This window comes from Pezoporus flaviventris, unplaced genomic scaffold, assembly GCF_033815535.1.
Source record: "Pezoporus flaviventris isolate CSIRO_AGI_PZ_B2104156 unplaced genomic scaffold, CSIRO_AGI_Pfla_v1 ptg000035l, whole genome shotgun sequence".
Classification (NCBI taxonomy): Eukaryota; Metazoa; Chordata; class Aves; order Psittaciformes; family Psittacidae; genus Pezoporus; species Pezoporus flaviventris.
The window spans coordinates 10,614,878-10,635,885 of NW_026892583.1; the positions used below are offsets into that span (position 1 = coordinate 10,614,878).

General features: G+C 44.3%; 2 protein-coding genes across 2 annotated transcripts in view; one reads left to right on the forward strand and one right to left on the reverse strand.

The window, feature by feature from the left end:
• TXNDC16 (thioredoxin domain containing 16) overlaps positions 1-21,008 on the reverse strand; it is a 328,598-nt gene that overhangs the window by 83,264 nt on the left and 224,326 nt on the right. The window lies entirely within an intron of this gene.
• TMX1 (thioredoxin related transmembrane protein 1) lies at positions 6,166-12,113 on the forward strand. Its single transcript, XM_061462469.1, has 8 exons — positions 6,166-6,336; positions 6,458-6,573; positions 7,813-7,858; positions 8,377-8,505; positions 9,402-9,447; positions 9,527-9,628; positions 11,025-11,094; positions 11,809-12,113. Exons 1-8 carry the CDS (start codon positions 6,206-6,208, stop codon positions 11,985-11,987), a joined length of 819 nt encoding a protein of 272 aa, XP_061318453.1. The 5' UTR covers positions 6,166-6,205; the 3' UTR covers positions 11,988-12,113.

Here is a 21,008-nt window from a genome sequence, read left to right on the forward strand (position 1 = left end):
GGTTTGAGGGGTCCAGGGTGTTATTAGGAAAGTCTGCAGAGGAGTTCACACAATAAGAGCAGCTCAGCTCACCCGCCAGTGCACGCTGGTCTGCTGGAGCTCCCTGGGCTCCACTGATGGGACAGGAGCTTTGACACTTCTCCCCACATGTGTGTCCTGATCCCAGATCAAATCTCACCTGGATATCCTCAGGGATGTCCTCAGACCAGAGAGGCAAAGCAGAAGAGGAAGATGAAGCTAATCAGGGCTGCAAGGTGGCCTTGCAAGAGAAGAGAGGGGTGAATCCTCAGGGAAGCAGAATCTCTTTGACACAGCACTTGACAGGGGAAAAGAGATAAAAACTATTTCAGGATAGCACACGAAAGAATTAAAGCAAATGAATAAACATGTGAGACAATATTAATTGTCTGAAATACAATCTGTTTGACTTTTGGTTTATAAAGATCTGCTTCAGTTCCCATGGTAACTATTGCGCAAAACCACACTTTTCCTAATCATCTCCACAGTTTAAAGCAATTTTGTAATCCAATCAAATGCAAAGAAGGTAATTTGGGTCTTGCATTGAGAAAACTGCTACCTAATGAGCTAACAGTGACTGGGAGAGGCCAGATTTACAATGATGACCCTAGAGAGACACTTAATTACTGAATAATTAGCAGTTACTTAGCACATAGACGAGTTTCTTAACACATACAGGAAATGCTGATGGATAGCAGTTGTAATTCCATGGTCTTCCAAGTAGTCTTCTCAAATGAGAAGCAGCAAGCCTTGCTGTGCATAGATTGCACTTTCACCAGGTAACACAAATTGCAGTCAGGCATGGGTTGCATAACGGCAGAAGCTGAGACTGAAACTCTCTGCTCCCACTGAAGTTCTCAAGAAGCCAAACCCCTAACACAGGGTTTTGCTGAGGCAGCTCAGGCATTGCAGGCATTGGGGAGTGGAATGATTAAGTTGTTGGATAGGAATGTGTTTTCCAATGGGGCTTCTCTGAGCACAGTCCCCTGTGGAGTTTGAGTTCTGCTAATTCTGGAGCGTGAAAGCCATGTTCCCAGGCATCAAGCCCAATCTCGCTTTTGGGAACTCAGTGGCACCCTTTCTGGGCCTCAGTTTAGGCAGGTAGGGTTGAATTGTTTCCCCATATACAGAGGATTTTTCTGTAGGAGGAAGCACTGATGCATAGATTGCCTTCCTGGAATGAAATCCAGAGCTACAGAAAAGTAACTAGTGCTTGACTTTAATTCTTCTAATGCTGAAGCCCAGAAAAATGTCTGAGTGGAATCGAAATGCCAATTTTCCCAAAAGGACAAAGCCGGAAAACAGCCCAATAAATTAGGCAGGATCAGTTTTGCTTCTTAACAGCAGTACAAAAGGCAGCCCTAGGCCTGTCTGAGACTTTCAAAGTCAGTCTGACTTCACCTTGGGCTTCAGGACAGTGACTTCATGTCTCCTGCCTCATATGATTACACACAGGAAAGCTCTCTGCATAATCGCTTGGCATTTCCTAAATGCAAGCCCTGTAAATGAGGTCAGGACTCTGGTGCTGTACCTCATCCAAGGACTGCAGAGCTTGGTTCGTGCTTTGAAATAATTACCTGGCCAGCACTCTGCTATCTTCAAGTGGTCCTTCAAAAGGGCAGCCTGGGGCAGGCAGCCTCTGTGCTCCTACTGCTCATTCATCTGGTTTAGTGTTCACCTCATTGTCAGGGCATGTAAGGGGACTTAAATAAAAAAAGAGAAAAGAGAAAATACATGAAAGTAGAGCTGGTTCAATTTGTTCACATTTCAAGCACAGATAAATTAACATTCTGCAAAAAAATGAAAAAGAGTGGGTGAATTTGGGTGGAATTTTTTTAAATGTTTTTGACCACTTACAGAATGGGCTGAATTTGGAAAATTTGTTCATCTCTGTGGCTTAACTTTGGGGAAAATTTGAGACATTCAAACGTTTCAGTATTTTTCCTTTTTCAGCTCAAAAGAAAGCAAAACCCAAAGGAAGCAGAGTCTACTCCCACTCCTACGCGTGGGATCTGATTTTCTGCAACACAGATGTCATCAAGAAAAGGGTGATTTCTTGATTACACAGACATTTTTCGCTTTCTCATCTTTCACTCTTCATCAAAACCAAGCAGCTCTGTGGGCAGGAGAATGTATCAGCCTTGTTTCCTGGGCTCAGTGCTTCATGGCTGAACATCCTCTTGGCTGACAAGTGTTCTTGTCGATCAAAGCTTTCCCTGTGGTTAAGATACTTATAATTCCTTTTCCCTCTGTCAAACACTAATGAGGGCTTGTGCTTCAGCCTCTGTGCACCAGTAGTACTCACTCCAGCTGGACAGTGCTTTTCATGATACTTACAGAACTGGATATTTTTGTAACCCCAGCTTTGGTCAAAATGATGAGCCATATTTTCATGGTGTGTTGGTGGGAAGGGCTGTTGTAGCTGACCACAAAATCCCCTTTACTTCAGATCCTCAGAGAAATAACCTAAAACCTCGAGGCCTTGGACAAGGAAGAAGTCCTCTACATCAACACCTTGAAAGACGACCTGGTGTCCCTAGCAGGAAATTCAGGTCATTCCTAACAGAAAGTTTCCTTCCATCGCTCTCTTCCCCGTTCAGAAGCAGCCTCAACTCTGCCGCCGTGTGGCAGCGCTGAAAAAGAGCATGAATTAAAAAATCACCAACTAGTGAAAAAAAATCACCTCATCGGTGCGGAGTTCACCCCACCTGGGAGGAAAGTCCCCGCTCCGCATTGGGGTTGATTGTACAAACAGCCATTTGCACCTTCTGACCGCCACCACCAGAACTTCAGCCCGCAGAGGAGAGGGTGTCTTGCAGAACTGCTTGGGGCTTTCTCATATGTGGACAGTTGGTGGGGTTTGCCAACAGGAAGGCTGTGTGCACTCTAACAGTGGTCCCTGGGCTCGGGAGAGTTTTGACCAGTGATCCTACTTTCCCCTTTGAGCGGTGGTACAACTGGAGGCCTATGTTGGTTGTAAAAGCAGTAGACACTGCCTGCAGCAGAGATCTCAGCAGACAAACCAACCCCTTCCTCCCTACAAACACCATCACTGAATTTTAATGCTAGCACAGCACCTCCAGCACGCAGGATCATGCATTTTTCTCACTTCAGTACATGAGGAGGTGTGGGCATACTCCGAGATAAGACATTAAAGACCTGAAGTAAAACTTAAAGCATATGTTGACCTACAATGTAACTCTTGCCACATGCACAGGGAAAAAGCCATGCATAGAAGCCAGAGGACCCCTCTTTAAATTAAGGACGAAGAAAAGGAGAGCGCTGCCAGGATGGTATTGGAGGCACCTCAAGCTGGTCAAGATCAGAGCCATGAGGTCCTGCAGCCTCATGAACACATAAGGATCTGACATTGCTCCCATGGAGGTATAACGTACTTCTAGGGAAGCATGAGCGTAAGAAGGGGATTTGGCCATGGTGACTACTGGAATAAACCAGTGTTATGGCTCCACACCATGCACATTACTAAAAGTAAGTCAGAAAGCAACAATTTTACTTTCTTTTCCCAAATCTCAAGTCACAGTAACAGAGCAGGCATAAAGGAAACAAAAAGGAGTAGTATTTGGAAATGTGTTAATATCTTAAAGTCACTCAGAGCGATCTTATGTTTTCACAGGGTTGGAAGGGGTTGTTATCTGGGTTGGAAGAGACCTTAAAGACCATACATTTCCATCTCGCCTGCTGCAAGCAGGGACACCTTCCACTTGACCAAGTTGCTCCAAGCCACATCCAACCTGGCCTTGAACACTGCCAGGGATGGGGCAGCCACAGCTTCTCTGGGCAACCTGTGCCAGAGCCTCACCACCCTCACAGGGAAGAACTTCTTCCTAATACCTAATCTGAATCTCCCCTCTATCAGTTTAAAGCCGTATGTCCTATGCCTACAGGTCCTTGTCAAAAGCCCCTCTCCAGCTTTCTTGTTGGCCCCTATAGGCACTGGAAGCTGCTCTAAGGTCTCCCAAGAACCTTCTCTTCTCCAGGCTGAAGCCAGCTCTCTCAGCCTGTCTCCAGAACAGAGATGCTCCAGCCCTCAGAGCATCTTCATGGCCTCCTCTGGACTCACTCTAATAGGTCCACGTCCTTCTTATGTTGGGGGCCCCAGAGCTGGATGCAGTACTGCATATGGGGTCTCAAGATAGCAGGAGAAGGGGAGAATCACCTCCGTCAGTCTGCTGGTCACACTCCTTTTGACGCAACAAAAAACATGCTTTTTGTTAGTTAGCTAGTTTGGGTGTCTGGTTATTAAATCTCTTTATTCTTCTGTAAACATTGAAAGATGAGGCGGACATTTCTCCAGTCTGCCTGCGAGGGCCAAGACAAATGGGCTGGAGAAAGAATGCATAAAAGATATGGTCAAGGCTTGTTCTTTCTTGTTCTCAAATGCCTCAAAACTTTATAAAGAAGTGAGACAATGTCAATGTAATAATAACAGGGAGTAAAAGTAATTCACAGCAGTCATTACCCTTAAAATACTTCCTGGAACCACGTGCAGGAGGTATGAAGTCATACTTTTCACCGTCTTTCACGCTGTCTCCATAGGAAGGTTGGTATGCCTTTGAAGCTACTCTTTATTTAGAGTAGACACCTACCAGCTTCTTTCTTCTTGAGCCTAGGAGCATTAAATGGCAAAATCACTACCCAGGAAGATAATCTAACCTGATCTGATATAATAATCCAACATAATCTTCCAGAGTGTCATGAACTGCATCTCACAATGAAATATCTGATAGCAGTGAAGTAATGGGCCTGTTACAGATTATGTTATCTGTCTGAAAGAATTATTTTTGGTTTCAAAAGTAATGTTCTTATTGACTGTGTTAAATATGGCTTGTTTTCTGTCATGCCTGAAGGAGCCCTAAATCAGAGCAAAAACACCTGCACAGGCCTTCCTCTCACAAAAGTGACATTTTACAAGAAAACAGTACTCATACCATTTTCCCCAGTATGTCTTTGGACGCTTTTAGGCAGGCTCCTGTGCTGGCCTCAGGGCAACAGGTTTCTTGTCACTAAAATACAGCAAAGAGGTTCCAGTCAGCACAGTATTTACTGTTTTCTGGAACCAAGTGCAACTTTCAGATTGGTGCAAAGTGATGTAAACCCAGCAGGTCTGCAGGGTTTCACATCTGGATCATTCTGGAGTAAATAAATACTTGGAAGGCATGTGATGGTCCCTTTGTGTCTGGCTCTGCACTTGAGTGTGCAAGATAGCACTTTGGCCTCTTTATACACGCGGTTTGCGCTATATTCTATGGCTTGTGTATCTTTTGCACTGAAATGCTATCAGCAGAAGAAGTAGCAACACCTACATTTCTGGCTGCCCAATATTCCCCACTCCAAGCCCCTGCTTTCAGTCTCGTTTCTCTTGAGCTGGAATCATGCCTGCTGATGTATTCCAGGCTACTTTAGAACCAATATTCTAGCAGGTTCCTGCTAAAATCAGTTCAGCTGTTTGAGAATGAAGCTAGGGAAGCAGGAGGCTTGCCTCATGCAATGCTAATTCTCACTTGTGTGTCTCTGGGTGTATCTCGCTTTTCCCTTATTTGGATCAGAAACTGGGAATTTGGTAGTTCAGCCACCCTTGCTTCAGGAACAGGCCTTTGGCACGTCCTGCCAAATGTTGCCAAGCTGCTCTTATGAAAATGGGTATGATGGCAGAAGCAGCAGAATCTAATCAAGCACCTACTGGGGCTGGCCCTGTGATCTGAAGAGCAGTCTGGAAATGAGCTGGCTTCTACGCTGATGGCATCTTCTCTCGCTGTACCTCCAAAAGGGAACGGCACCGCTTCTTGCTTGTGAAAAACCGAAACCACAGCAGGATCGCTCAGCCCCTGAGGAGAGGGTAATTCTGCACCTAGCGCAGGCGAAGGAGGTCAGCAGCACACTGGGGAGGGGGCTGAGGAGAGCTGGGACTTAAATACGTGAATATGGAATGGCGTTGAGAGGGGAACTCGCGGTGCGCACAGAGCCCGGCACAGCGCTGCAGGAACACGCCGATTCCCTCACCACTCCGTACTGCCGGAGCCGTGCCCAGAGCCAGCGCCACGCCCTCACGGCGCTGAGCGCGTGCGTGGGGCGGAGCCAGATGTGACGTGCCGAGGAGGAACGCGGCGCGATTGGCTCCCTCCTCTTCTTCCGCCTCCGTTGAAGGCGGAAGTCAGCACGGGGCAAGATGGCGGCGGCAGGGTGGCTGTGCGCTCTGCTGTGCCTGGCGGCGGCCGCACACGGCAAGCGGAGCCCTGTGAAGGTGCTGTCGGACGGCATGTGGCGGGAGCTGCTGCACGGAGAGTGGATGGTGGAGTTGTGAGTCGGGAGCGGGTCGCTCGGGCTGACGGGGAGGGTACGAGGGGCGTCTCCGCGGCCAGCTCTGAGGCCGTGTGGGACCGGGCGGTGCTGTTCAGTGACGGAATTGTGCTGCCTCCAGCTATGCCCCTTGGTGCCCCGCCTGCCAGAACCTGCAGCCCGAGTGGGAGAAGTTTGCTGAGTGGGGCGAGGACCTGGAAGTGAACATCGCCAAAGTGGATGTCACGGAGCAGCCGGGTGAGAAGGGCTGGCGGGGATGGTGGTTCCTGAGGTGTTCTCCGGGGCTTCGGGCTTCCCATTGCTCGTGCAGTGCCTGGTGCAAGGGTGTAGCGGTTTAACCCCAGTCAGAAACCAAGGAGAAAATCTTGAAGCCGGGGCAAAGTGTGTATGCCCTAAGGAAATAGGATTAATAGGAAATTCGAAGTATGAGGCACTGGCACAGGTTGCCCAGAGAAGCTGTGGCTGCCCCATCCCTGGCAGCGTTCAAGGCCAGGTTGGACGGGGCTTGGAGCAACCTGGTCTAGTGGAAGGTGTCCCTGTGCATGGCAGGGGTTGGAACTGGATGAGCTTTAAGGTCCCTTCCAACCCAAACCATTCTAGGATTCTAAGTTAAAGATCACTTAATGTTTCATAGGCAACTACAGTTTCAAAATCTTTTTTTTAATGTGCTTTTTCCATGCATGTTTTAAAATCGTAGCTTTGCAGTAAACAGAATCAAAAAGGCTTTCCAGGACTCCTTCAATATCTTAGCAAATATTAAAGGAAAAGAATAGCTCAAACTGACAGAAAATTGAGTTGTTTTGGGAAGCTTTTCATTTTGGCATAATTTCATAATTGTAAATGATTCTGTGATTCTACTGAAGGCATATTGCTGGATGTATACTAAAAACTGCATAAGGGAACAAGCAAATTTCTCTGAAGAGTGATTTTGGAGGGTTTCAAGGGGATTTTTGGCTGTACTTTTTAAGCATCATACAGAGCAAAAATGTGGTTTTAGCTTTCCTTGTGGTAGTACCTCGCCTTGTTCCTGCAGATGAAGTTCACTTATCTGAATTGCCTTCCTGTCTGTGTGGCGTTTGTAAAAATTACCTTCTCCATGTTGATGTGGTTCTTTGAAGTAACTTTTGTAACTTCTTCCCATAACTTTTGAAACTTGCCTCACTTGGATTATTTTCTGCAAACGCTGGAGATTGCAGATCATGTGGGAAAAGGAGAGCATCTCTCAAGAGCTACAGCTAAAATTGTCAAGTAAAACAGTTATCCTTGGACATCTCTTCTCCATGGGGAAACTTTGTAGCTCTTTGTTCAGGACTTTTAGACTGTGTGCAGTACTTTTATATGCACAAGTTTGTGTTTGATCACAATTAAATATTGATACGTGGGGCAGGAGCCATTTTTATTTTGGTGTATAATTAGGCATTTCTTGCCTAATATGTAAGTGTGCTCTGCAATTCTGAAAAATAACTTTTCTTACAGGATTAAGTGGACGATTTGTCATAACAGCTCTTCCTACCATCTATCAGTAAGTATGAAATGCAGCAGATTTCTTGGAGGAGAGAGGATATTTTCCCCACTTTTTACTGGGACAAATAAATGAGACTTCCCGTGCTTTTTAAGAATGTGAGTTACGTTACACATGGACAGCCACTGTCTTACCTACTCTGACCTTGCAGTACTGCCAGCTGATGTTTTTTGTTTTCCTTCAGGCCTTATTTATCCTATCTCCTTATGGGTGTTTTCATTTTGCAATCTTTATTTCTCGGTAGGTTGATCTTAGTGCAGTTATGTGGCAAGTGCATTAGGAAGATCATTATGGAATCACAACCTAGATACCCATGTATTGAGCAAATACATATGGAATCAAGATTCTAGAAATACCTGTAGTCAGCAGTTTTGGAAAACATTTTAGAGCCAATATAATCTAAGGCAAACTAAAACTAAGATCCAGGGCAAGGTGATGGGAGGGGTGATGCCGAGTGGAAGCAAATGCTGTATGCTTGGACTATGTAAAATAAAGGACTTGTTTTGTTTGTTTTACAGCTGTAAAGATGGGGAGTTCAGAAGATACCAGGGTGCAAGAACTAAATCTGATTTCATAAATTTCATCAGTGACCAGGAATGGAAATCTATTGAACCAGTTTCATCATGGTTTGGTCCTTCCTCTTTCCTGTAAGTTTTGATTTTTATCATAACTTGTTGTTGGATGTGCTGGGATAGGTCCTTAGGTGCTGCACCTGCGGATACCTCCTTATTATCAGCTTATGCATCAGTGCCGAGCTGCTAATTAGCCTGTGAATGTGATAGGTGAGTGTCATGCCTCCTTCAGCAGCAGGTTGAGGGAGGTGATTCTCTCCCTCTACTCTATGTGAAACAGGGTACTAATTTTAGGATTAATAAGTTAGAAGTGTACTGATCCAGTCCCATTTCTGTGCATACTGAAGCAGTATGCAGGCTGCTTCTGCTGCTCACTCATCAAGTTAAGTTGGCTTAATGATTCAAATTCTCCTTTCCTTTAGACAGTGAATACATAATGCTGAAGTTTCATAGTAACAGGAAAATGTCAGATACAGCAGGATATACTGGCAGATAGCCTGGTCTTTTTCACTGCTATGTAAAATATAGCTGAACTTAAGTGTCAGTTTTTATATAACCTGATTTATTTTTTTAATAGGTTGTTTTAATAAAATCTTCAGATGCTTAGTTCTTAATATCTTGAATAGAGTTCTAGCTGCTTCTCAGATTGTTTGTCCAAATATAACTTAGAACATAAAAGTAATTGAAATTCTTATGTCAGCAGATACAAGTCAAGAAAGTTAGTAAGCTTGTGGTTGTCCCTGTGTAGAACATTGAAACAAACTTTTGGTACCAACATCAGCATCTCATGGGGAATGAGTGTTTATTGAATTAAAAGACATAACCGAAGATAAATTAGTTAGAAGAGAAACCAGACATGAGCAGAAAATTGTTCAACTTGGGATGAAATAATGACCAGTCAGGCAAATCAGAAGATGTGGATATGTGACTGGCTTGCAGATGTCTTCAGTTACTTTTCTGATTTGTTTCAGGATGAGCAGTATGTCAGCTTTGTTCCAGTTGTCAATGTGGATCAGGGTATGTGCTTAGAGCTCATTTTATCTGAACACATGATATTCAGCTATTCTTGAAATGATTATCTTGTCTTTTATTTCAGCACTGCCATAATTATTTAACAGAAAATGTTGGAATACCAGTCTGGGGCTCGTATGCTGTGTTTGCGTTGGCAACTCTATTCTCAGGACTGATACTGGGACTTGTAAGTGAAAAACTTGAAAGAGATTGGCTTGTGACTGTTATGTATTATGCTAATGTCGCCTTTGCTTCAGTCTTTAATAGTAAAGCCAGTTTTTCTTGGGGTACCCTGCCCCCTGAGCTGGAAGACAGGGACGGGGAGCAGAACAAAGCCCCCATAATCCAAGGGGAGATGGTCAGTGAGCTGCTACACTACTTGGACACGCACAGGTCTATGGAGTCAGGTGGGATCCACCCAGGGGTGCTGAGGGAGGTGGTGGAAGTGCTCACTGAGCTACTTCCCATCATTTATCAGCAGTCCTGGCTCACTGGAGAGGTCCCAGCTGACTGAAGGTCAGCAAATGTGACACCTGCCTACAAGAAGGGGTTGAAGGAGGACCTGGGAAACCACAGACCTGTCAGCCTGACCTTGGTGCTGGGGGATTTTATGGAGCAGATCATCCTGAGTGCTGTCCCGTAGCATGTACAGGACATGTGCAGGTGATCAGGCCCAGTCAGTATGGCTTTATGAAGGGCAGGTCCTGCTTGACTAACCTGATCTCCTTTTACGGCAAGGTGACCTGCTTAGTAGGTATGGGAAAGGCTGTGGATGTTGTCTACCTGGACTTTAGTAAGGCTTTTAACACCATTTCCCACAGCATTCTCCTGGAGAAACTGGCTTGGAGGGGTGTGCTGTTTGCTGGGTAAAAACTGGCTGGATGGCCAGCCCTGAAGTGTGGTGGGAAGTGGAGTTAAGTCACAAGTGGTGTTCCCCTGTGTTTGGGGCCAGATCTGTTTAATGTCTTTATCAGTGCTCTGAATGAGGGGATCTAGTGAACCCTCTGTCAGTTCACAGAAGACACCAGGTTGGGTGGGAGTGTTGATGTGCTTGAGGGCAGGAAGGCTTTGCAGAGGGATCTGGACAGGATGGATCAATGTGCTGAGGCCAGCTGTATGAGCTTCAACTGGCTCAGTGCTGAGTCCTGCACTTGGGCCACAGCAATCCCTTGAAATGCTTGGGGCAGAGTGACTGGAAAGCTGCTTGATGGAAAAGGACCTGGGGGTGTTGGTCTACAGTTGGCTGAGTATGAGCTGGCAGTGTGCTCAAATAGCCAAGGTGGCCAGTGGCTTCAACAAAAGGGTTGCCAAAACCCAAAAAGTTGGATATTGGGAAAGTCTTCACAAAAAGGTTTGTCAGTTGTTGGAACAGGCTGCCCAGGGAAGTGGTGGAGTTACCATCCTTGAAGTACTTAAAAGACATGTAGATGTAGTACCTAGGGGCATAGTTTAGTGGTGGGCTTGGCAGTGCTGGGTTATAACTGTTGGACTTGGTGATATTAAAGGTCCTTTCCAACCTAAAGAATTTCATGATCTCATGTGTGGGATGTCTGGAGATTTAAACATGTTTTCCTTGGTTTCAGATAATTGTGTTCTTAGCAGACTGTATCTGTCCATCCAAAAAATACAGACCGCCACAATACCCTCACTCAAGTAAGCTTGCTGTATATGACTAATTCTGTGAAGCTGAATGTTATTTGCTAAATGTTATTTAATAAGTGCTAGTATGTAACTTGTGTCTGCAGGATGTGAGATGTAGTGTAGAAGTTTACACTTGCAGCTGTTTGCCCTTAGGGTTTATAGTGGATTTGTATTTTCTATTTAGCTAAAGCTAAACTATTTTTTAAAAAGTTCTTGTTTTTAGGAGATGGAAAATTGCTTTTACAGTGCTCGTAACTGCAAGATATGAAATTCCATGTGTGCAGGGAGATAAAAGTTTTGAGTGGAGCTCTGTGTTGCAAAGCTGGCAGTTGCATAATTTATAGGGGCAAAGTGAGGAATAGTGGATGGTAAGTAATTCAGTTTGTGGTTAGTCTCAGGATTTTTTTTAAGCTAATCGTAAAAAGTCATGGTTTGTAGGAACATGACTTCCTCCCTGCCCCACCAAAGCTGGAGGAATCTTCATCTTTCTTTACCTTGTCTGGGTAGTCTGTTATCTCTTAATGCTTGACGTGGGGGTAATTTCATGCTAGCAACAATTCTACGTAAGGTGGTAGCTGGAGTGACTGATATCGGAAAGTGCTACTTGGATTAAGTTCATCAAAATCTTGTGCATCTGGATTAAGTTAAATGCACTTTAACTCCATGTTGAAGTGCATTTCTCATGGTAATGGTATCTGTGTATGCATGTTTTCCTTTCTCCTTAAGGAAAGCTAGCTCCAGAGTCAGCTCAGCTGCTGAAAAAGCTGGATGAAGAACAGGAAGCAGATGAAGAAGATATCTCAGATGATGAAATCGAGGGTAAAGAAGTGTCTGACAGAAACTCATCACCAAATGCTGTAAGGCAGCGCCCAGTGATCACTGCTGCCACAACGGATAAATCTTAGCTTTATTTGCATGCAGGATTAGTGTTTGAGTCACCAACTGAGAAGGAAATAAGTGTCAAATCTTTTAGCTTGAAAAGAAGAATAACTCCTGTCATGGTGGTAATGATGCATTTCATGAATTCAGGGGGAGAAAAAAGGGCATCTTTGGCATCAGGTAATCAAAAGTAAAACATGCTGTTGCAAATGGCTGAAACTTGTGTCTGTGTGAAGAGAAGTGCTGAGAAGTAATGCAAGTGGCTTCTTGAATGACTTGTTCTATAGGGATTTTTTGTTTGTTTTTTAACAGAATGTAAACCAGTGTACTTGTTGCATTAGGGAACATTAGCAAGGAAAATGCACTAACCTGTTTGCTGTTAAAGCATTCAGAAAGGTTCCTCAGTATAAGTCTGTCTAGTTGTGCTCTTAAGAAATGCTGAGGGGGAAGAGTTCCTTCAGTTATGGGACATGTTTCCAGGCTTTTAATGTGACAAAAATTGCTTTCTGCTGTGACAATGAGAGCTACAACCCCCTCAGTCTTTCTTCTTCCAAAGAGATGAAAGTTGCTATCATTTAGAGGAACAGAAGTTGCCCTCTGAACAAAAGCTCAAGAGCTTGTCTTTGCCACCTTCCCAGATGGAAGTTGTCATAAAGCACTCTGTGTAGTGTGGATTCTCTGCCTGACCAGAAACCTGCTATTTGCATCCATTTCTTTTAGAAAAGGCTGTAGAAAATTACGAGCTTCTTGGCAATGTACGTCTTTCCTAGAAAAAAAAAAAGAAAAATACAAATAGCGCTATGAAGTCTTGTCTCTAAGACTCTGATTCAGATGGGAATAGTTTACACACAGGGTTTTCTGCTGAGCGCAAATCCTATCCAGTCATCCCTCTGGATGGCAGTAGGACGCTACTTATTTTTAATACAGCATCAGTGATTTCTGCTTAGTGAAATTTTACTCCAAAACCAGTCAGGCTGTTCTTAGTATGAAGTTGAAATAACTGCTGCTTTTATAGAAAGTCATCTTTTCAGGTCTCACAAAACCATCTTGAAACAATATACCCTAATTCTTTAAGGAACAATCTGTAGTCTGTTTTCTGTATGGTATTTGTTTTCACTTTGTATAGAAATAAAAAGAATGCATCTGTGCATTGGACCACTGTTATCTTACATGGCTTATAAAAAGTCTTCCATAGTCAGTTTTTGTCCAAAGTATTGCAAGGGAGGGGTTAGCCTTATACTGAGGTTTTTAGATGAGTCTATTCTTGCTGTTTTGGGGTTTTGTGTTTTTTTTGTTAATTTGTTTTTTAGGCATTTGGGGGTTTTTGTTTGGTTTTGTTTGTAGTTGTTTGGGTTTGGTTTTCTTAATTGTTCACCTGAGTGGGTTTGCAGGACTGGCAGTTGATAAATCTGTGTCAATAGTAAACTACTGTGAGTAATTAAGACCACAAATGTAGAAATGCTCTTGATCTTTTCACTGCAGCCTGGCTTTCTAAAGCAAGGCTCTCCTGGTGACTTAAGAATATAGAACATCAGACAAGGAGCTTGTAATGAACTCTGGGATATGAAAATATATTGGGCAGAACAATATTCAGCATTGGCTTGTAAAGCTGCCATGTTCTTTGTCAGTCTCGAATGCTTCTTTGGAAGTTGCAATGTTAAGTATATCTGACAGATTGTAATTCATGTTATAAATAGGAGAAAGTAATTCAGCTGTCCAAAATCTGAGTGAATCTTCCAACAGGTTATTGGATGAGTAAGAATCAGTTATGTAAGATGTCCTGGAACTTCCTCCTTTAACTTTTCCTTTATTTTTGTTACCTGAATATTGGTGCTCTGGAATGACTCATGACTCCAGTGCTGGGGTATATATTGGGAAGATATAACTGATGCTTGAAAGGGTCCTTTTGATTAAAATGTGAGTGTTCCTGTCAGTTTTAAATATCGATCTTCTGGTGTTTGAATGAAGACCACAGTGTGCCAGAAATGCCCTTAAGGTGTCAGTCTTGTGGGATTGCCTTAATCTCCCTCAAAGTTTAGATCTTAGCCTTTGTCACTAAAGCAATAAATCTGTGAGATCCTAAGGAGAGCTAGTAGCACTGTCTGCTAAAATGGAATATTTAGTTTAGAGAGGGCTTGAAGACAGAACACAAATGCTGTATGGTGTTTTTAGGGACAAGTGTTGAATTGTTTTAAAATCTGAACTATATGGGCTAAGTCCACTTGAAATGTGTTTAAATGTAGCTGTTACAAATGCAGGGCTTTCTAATTTTTCAGTTTCTTAAAGCTGTTTGTGCAATATAGAAAGTAAATACTGATACCCTTTGGCTAATTTCTGATTTTGAAAGAACAACCTCTTTTTCTTGCTGTATTTCTAGACTCCTGGTTTAACAAGAACTTCTAGCACTAATTTACCTTGCCTTTGCCTTCTGCACACCTGTCTTTTCTTACTGCCTCCCTGCCTTAGGCAAGTAACCAAATTCCAAAACTGCCTCTTAGTCATGAGTGTTCCCAGTTGTTGGAATCCAGCCTCTGTGTGGCAGACCTATGCTTGTGATTAGTGTAACTTCAGCAAATTCCCTTTTGATTACCCATAGGCAGCATCTGTTTGCTGGTCTCTGTAAGTCTTACCACTCATATTTTTAGTAATATTTCTATGGTTTTGTCCTGTGAATATTTAAGTTACTTTGTTTTGTAAAAATTATATTCCAAAGATGTTTACTGAGGTGGAGTGAAGGTTGCAATGAAATATGCATAAGAGCCTGTCCTTTGTGTGTATTGATGATGCTTGAATACCAGTTTTGTAAAAGTCAGACTGCCCTTTCCATATCATCACCTTGTCTAAGCGTGTCCAGATTCATTCCAGAAAGAATTTATTATTTGTAAAAATACCTTTTTTAATGTTTCAGAGTCTTCAAGTAAAAAATAACTACCAGCTTTGGATTCCTGTGTTTGTGTCTTGTTTTTCTAAGGTAGTATCTTGCTGTTTAGCAGCGAAGCAAAACTGCAGCTATTTCCGTGGAAGAAAGTGGGTGCAACATGATAGCTGACAAATCAGCTGTGATAGTCTTTGTTTTAAAGGACCAGTCTGAATAATACTTCAAACTAAAGTGGCACTGAGGTACTTGTGGCTTTCAGTTAAGACTGGCTTGGGTACCTCATGGTAGAGTGAGCTGGCCACATGTCATTTTGGTTAGATGGTTTGGGAAGGAGCTTTCATGCGTACCAGGCTTGGACAGCAATGGTAATAAAATGGGATCTTGTACTGCAAAAAGAATGTGGACTGGAGTTGACAGATGATGTTTAAAATTCAGTTCTTTTAACTCTTCTCTGTATAAAATGCATGCAAATATATTTTGGCTACAGATGGACTCCACTACATGCTGAAGGTGTCAGCATTGGTGAATTTATCTTGGAGCGGGAAGTTTAACTCGGAATTACCAGAGTTCTGAAATGAAAGGGTGTTCTTGAACAGTTGATTGAATCCAGATGGGGTATGCTTAAAGCACTACTGAGTAACAGCCAGTCCAGTACAAAACTTGCCATCAGAGAGTCTGTCTTGCCTGTTCCCTTGCTATTTCTTCTATCGCTTCTATTTAGGAGTGAGTACTGAGAGCATGGTAGCTTTAAGCTGTCAGTTTTCAGTCTGATAGTGTATACTTTTCTGGGCAAGTGCAATAATACTCTTGCAGTTCCTCCCCAACAGGAATAAGGCATATATATTGCCTGGGGAATTAAGTGGATGCTTACCCAAGCCTAGCTTCCCTACTTTTCCACTCAATATGTTATGTATAATGGCAAATAACAGTCAGTCTAAAGCGGGGCACAGGGACAGGACACAAGCAAAAATTCAAAATGACATATTTAGATAATGAAAGTTGTTGGAACTAGCCTGATGAGAAACACAATAACAACTGTAGGCTTAGCTGGCAGTTGGTGTTTGCCAGATTGCTAAAGCAAGCCTTAGCATTGGGTTGGAAATAAATAGTTTAACACAGCCTGGGAAAGGAAAATATTTAGTGTGCTACAGCATTGTTTCAGTGTTCAGAACCAATGAAGTACAATGTTGAGATTTTTTTTCTTTAAAGAGGAAATAAAGCTCCTGCAACTGCCCTGTCTCCTTGCTTGCGTAAGATGGAGTCCTTGGTTTGACCTGACCAAAGTCATCTCTGGCTCTTCCCTGAATTTTGCTTCTGACCATCAAGGAAGATCTTCCAGCAGGCTTCCAGTACCTAAAGGGGCCAATAAGGAGTCTGGAGAGGGGCTTTTGACAAGGACCTGTAGGGATAGGACAAGGTGGAATGGCTTTAAACTGGCAGAGGGCAGATTTAGATATTAGTAAGAAGTTTTCCACTGTGAGGGTGGTGAGGCCCTGGCACAGGTTCCCAGAGGAGCTGTGGCTGCCTCATCCCTGGCAGTGTTCAAGGCCAGGCTGGATGGAGCTTGAAGCAACCTGGTCTAGTGGAAGGTGTCCCTGCCCATGGCAGGGGGTTTGGGACTAGGTGGTCTTTAATGCTCCCTTCCAACTTAAACCACCTATGATTCTGCCTCAGTATACCCCTTTTCCTCACTTTCTCACATTTAGATCTTTAAATCTTCTCAGATACAAATTTCATTTCTGTTTAACATTTCTTACAGAAATTTGCTTAACTGCAAGGTAGATCCAGAAAGCCAACTTAGATACGCATCTGATGTTTAATAGCCAACTTTAGTATAAAAGAAGTAGACATAATCCTTTCACAGATTAAAGTACCTCCCCAGACATGCGGATCCCTGTCGTACCACTTGTATTTGACCTTAACTTCACACGCGCTAAAGGCAGCCTTCCAAAAAGCCCCTAGAACCTTCTTCCTGGAAAGACTATACCCTGCATGCTGTGACTTGCTTTCTGTTCCTGTCCTGTGGATGCTGAACTCTTTGTTGTAGCTCTGGCTCGAGAGAAAGTTCCAACAGTCATAATAACTAGAGGAGTGCCTCGTGTTGGGGTTCCATGTGGAGTAAGCACAGGATAGATCAGAGATGCAACCTTTCCTGCAGTGGGAGCTGATGCTTTGCTTTTGGAGAACCTGTTCTATCATGTAGCTATGTTACATGTGCCTCCAAGTGCCCAGAGCAGCTGCTGGGCTTGGTTAGCTGCCCTGGCACCTCACTCCACTGAGGCTGAAGTTGTGGGAAGCATCTGGGCTTCCAGTTCTGCCTTCCCAAGGCAGATGCCTGCCTGAGAGCCAGGGAAGAGTGCTGGATCTGCTGAGGGGTAATGGTGGATGTGGCCTTGTCTGTGACTGGTGTCCTCTAATTGCCAGCAGGTGCTGAAATACCTGTGAACCTGAGAGGAGGAAGAGACACCAGTGAAATCTTCTGGGCATCTCTCTTTAAAAGGTTCATTTATAAGTTAAATTATGCCTCCTGTATCAAGGATTTCAATGCTAGATCATATTAAAGATAGTATTTTTGTAGCTATGCTTCTACTTCCAGAGTCTTTATGCTTTGCTGAGCCTCGATCTCAATGTCCCTGTTCCCTTCCACCTTGTTTGCCTGATAATTTCTTAGAAAGGTATATATCTGAATCTTCCTTTAAACTCCCTTTAAACCATGTGGGATGGTTACTCCTCTCTGAATGCTTGCTGTATTGAGACTATCAACCAAAGGGAAAGTCAGCTGTTCAAAGTAAAGATTTCTTCCTGCCAGTGGCTGAAATTGCAGGGATACACAGTGCCATTTCCAGAGGTCAAGTTCAACTGGTGTGTCCCTTCCCTGTCCTATTCCCAGCAGGAAGTGTTGGCACTGCAGCGACAAGGAAAGGCTGCTCACCCTGTTAGTGTCACTACACAAAGCTTGTTGTGTTTCAGTGAAGCTCAGACCTGCTATTAGCACTATTGCTGTAGATCTCTGACACCTTGGAGTAGCCAAGATCTTGTCCCTGACAGAGCACAGCAATGTGGATCTGTCTTGGAACTGCAGTTTGATCTCTTTAAAAGCAAAAAAAAAAACACTGAATGAGGCCAAGTGCTGGTTTTGGATGGCCTGAATTTCCTTGATCTTCTGCATCAATGGAGAGAACCTGGAGTCACTGGAGGTGGTGGGCACAAAGAAATGGGCAGGATATAGCCTGAACATGGTCTGCAGCTATACCACAGGAGTAAGTGAGGTACGAGGACCTGTTTGGCTCTCAAGGGGTTGTGTTGTTACTCCCCTGTAATAACCGATGGCCAAGCAAAGCTTTTCCTGGTTTCTTTACATAGGCTATCTCAGTCCCTGGGTCCCCAAGGAAAATATTGCGCATTTCCCTTGTGGAACCTTCTTGGCTGTTTACATGACTGCAGAGCTGATTTCTTAGATGACTGGGGAAGTGGTTCTCCAAGGTAAGTAACTCTTTCCTCCTCTTTCTCCCCATCACTTGTCAAGTATTTGGGAAGGACATGAAGTGTGGTCTTATATGGAACTGCTATTAATATTAATAATATTTCAACAGAAACTTGTTAACGATAACTTGAGATCAAATACTTAGTCTTAAGAAGGTTTTGGTGTGGGCTCTGTGTATCCTCAGCTGATCAGAAATAGAAATTATATCTGATGTGTCCCCCTTAAGCTAGAGCTTGTGCCTGTGGCCAGACTTCCCAAAGGTTTTGAGTTGCTGAAGGATCTGTTGTGAAGGGTGATGCCATAATGCAAGAGCCCATCAATGAAATCCTGTGTGAAGATGAATAAAAGCAAAATGTTTCTGAAACAGCCTTTATTCAGGGAAAATAACCTGTGTGTAATCTCTGCGATGGTGTATTTTTTAATACAGAAGTTCGTAGCCAGTTTGATGTGCACAGTAGGCGTCATCATGACAGGTTTCTAAAGGAACTGTCTGGTTTGATGCATCAGCTGTCAGAGCCCTAGACAAGGATGATCCATCATCCCCTTCCAGATCTGTCAAGGCTACAGCCAGTCATCAGCCCAGCAGGGAGGGTGAAGAGATCGCTGAAGCCAGGACCTCTCTGGGTGGCATCTGAGGGACTGGAGGTTTCTGTATGTTTTCTTAAGCACAAGAGATGGCAAGAACAAACTCTGCCAGGAGCTGTCAGCCGCTGGGGAAAGAGCTGTTTGCCCTGATGCTCTGCTGAAGTTCTGCAGAAACGACTAAACCTCAAACCACCATGGGGTGGTGTAGTGAGACCTTGCTGTGCTGGAGGAGCCTTGCCAGCTCAACACCCATCAGAAGCATAAAAAGGTGCTTTTTATTATTACTTTTGCAAGACATGCTGACTGAAGTCCCCCGGCTTGTCCATGGTACCCTGATGTACTGTTGTCTCTCTTGAAAACACCCATTTGTCTTCTGCAGGCCCAAGAACTGGGAACCTTGCAGTAGCCTGCTGCAGGGGTTTCAGTCCCTGTTGAGACTGGGGCTGGATCAGGCTGCAGGGCTGCATGGGGAGTGGGCAGTTGGGGCTCCTCTGCCTCAGGAGGAGTTCAAGGGTGTTGCTCTGCATTTGTCTGTTGTAATTAGGTAGCTGACAAGAGCTAATGCTCCTCACTCTAACAACTTCAAAGGCTCCAAACTGAGATCTGCTCCATTCTGGGTACAGAGACTTTAAGTCTGTTATTCACTTTTCTTTTTAAAGGGCTTTGGAGCACATCTCCCAAAGGGCTGCTCTAACTTTAATCCCGAGAGATGTGGAAGAAGTTGTGTGGCCAAAAGGCGAGCAGGTGAAAGGAGCCAGATGACCATGTGGTGGAAACGTGGAGATATCCCAGAAAGACTGCTTGGACCTGTGCTGCTCTTGAAGAAAATGTTACTTCTACAGAGAGACCTGAAGTGATTTCATGGCTTAAAAGAGGATGGCAAAAGCATGAAATGTAAATCTTTTCAGTTGTTCTAAAGGAGACAATAGGTATGGGAGCAATATGTACTTAAGAGTAAGCTGTGTTATTTTATGCTATGGATGCCCATAATGTAGCTGCATGACATGGACCAAACAAATGGAAAATGCAGGTTACAGGACACTGAGAACTTTCTGAATGAAGGGGCATTAGGAAATGAACAATTAAGACTGAGCTAGAGGAGGTGCAGCAGGAAGTCCATGGGTCCTGATGAAATCCATCCGCGGGTCCTGAAGGAGCTGGCAAATGAAGTTGCTAAGCCACTGGCCATCGTATTTGAGAAATCCTGGCAGTCAGGTGAAGTTCCTGACGACTGGAAAAAGGGAAATATAACCCCCATTTTCAAGAAGGGGAAAATGGATGACCTGGGGAATTACAGACCAGTCAGTCTCACCTCTGTGTCTGGCAAAATCTTGGAGCAGATTCTCCTGGAGGGCATGCTGAGGCACATGAAAATCAACAAGGTGCTTGGTGACAGCCAGCATGGCTTCACTAAGGGGAAATCCTGCCTGACCAATTTGGTGGCCTTCTATGATGGGGCACAGAACTGATGGACAGGGGTAGAGCAGTTGATGTCATCTACCTGGACTTGTGTAAAGCGTTCGACACTGTCCCACACGACATCCTTGTCTCTAAATTGGAGAGACATCAATTTGATGGATGGACCACTCGGTGGATAAAGAACTGGCTGGATGGCTGCACACAGAGTTGTGGTCAATGGCTCAATGTCCGGCTGGAGACCAGTAACGAGTGGTGTCCCTCAGGGATCGGTGTTGGGACCGGTCTTGTTCAACATCTTTGTTGCTGACATGGACAGTGGGATTGAGTGCGCCCTCAGCAAGTTTGCCGATGACACCAAGCTGTGTGGTTCGGTTGATACCCTGGAGGGAAGGAATGCCATCCAGAGGGACCTTGACACACCATGACCGGGCCCATTCTGCATGTGCCGCTCACTGGGGTCTACATCTGCCAGCGGTGCAGGGCTCAGAAGGAAGAAAGCCCCTGGAAAGGGGCAGATGGTGAGTGGAGCCACAGCCCTGCCCCAGGGCTCCTGCTGCAGCTGTGTGGCTGTTCTGCCCCATGAATGAGGACAAAACCCAGTTTTGTCTTCAGGGCAGCAAAAGTCAGGGCTTTTGCCCTCTGTTTGCTGTGATGCCGTAAGCCAAATCAGCTCTGTGCCTA

Bases quoted from the DNA above. Each gene is read 5' to 3' on its own strand.
- TMX1 (XM_061462469.1), top strand. From the start codon at position 6,206: ATGGCGGCGGCAGGGTGGCTGTGCGCTCTGCTGTGCCTGGCGGCGGCC. The intron at 6,337-6,457 runs GTGAGTCGGGAG...TGCTGCCTCCAG, and splicing joins GGAGAGTGGATGGTGGAGTT to CTATGCCCCTTGGTGCCCCG. The intron at 9,629-11,024 runs GTAAGTGAAAAA...CCTTGGTTTCAG, and splicing joins CAGGACTGATACTGGGACTT to ATAATTGTGTTCTTAGCAGA.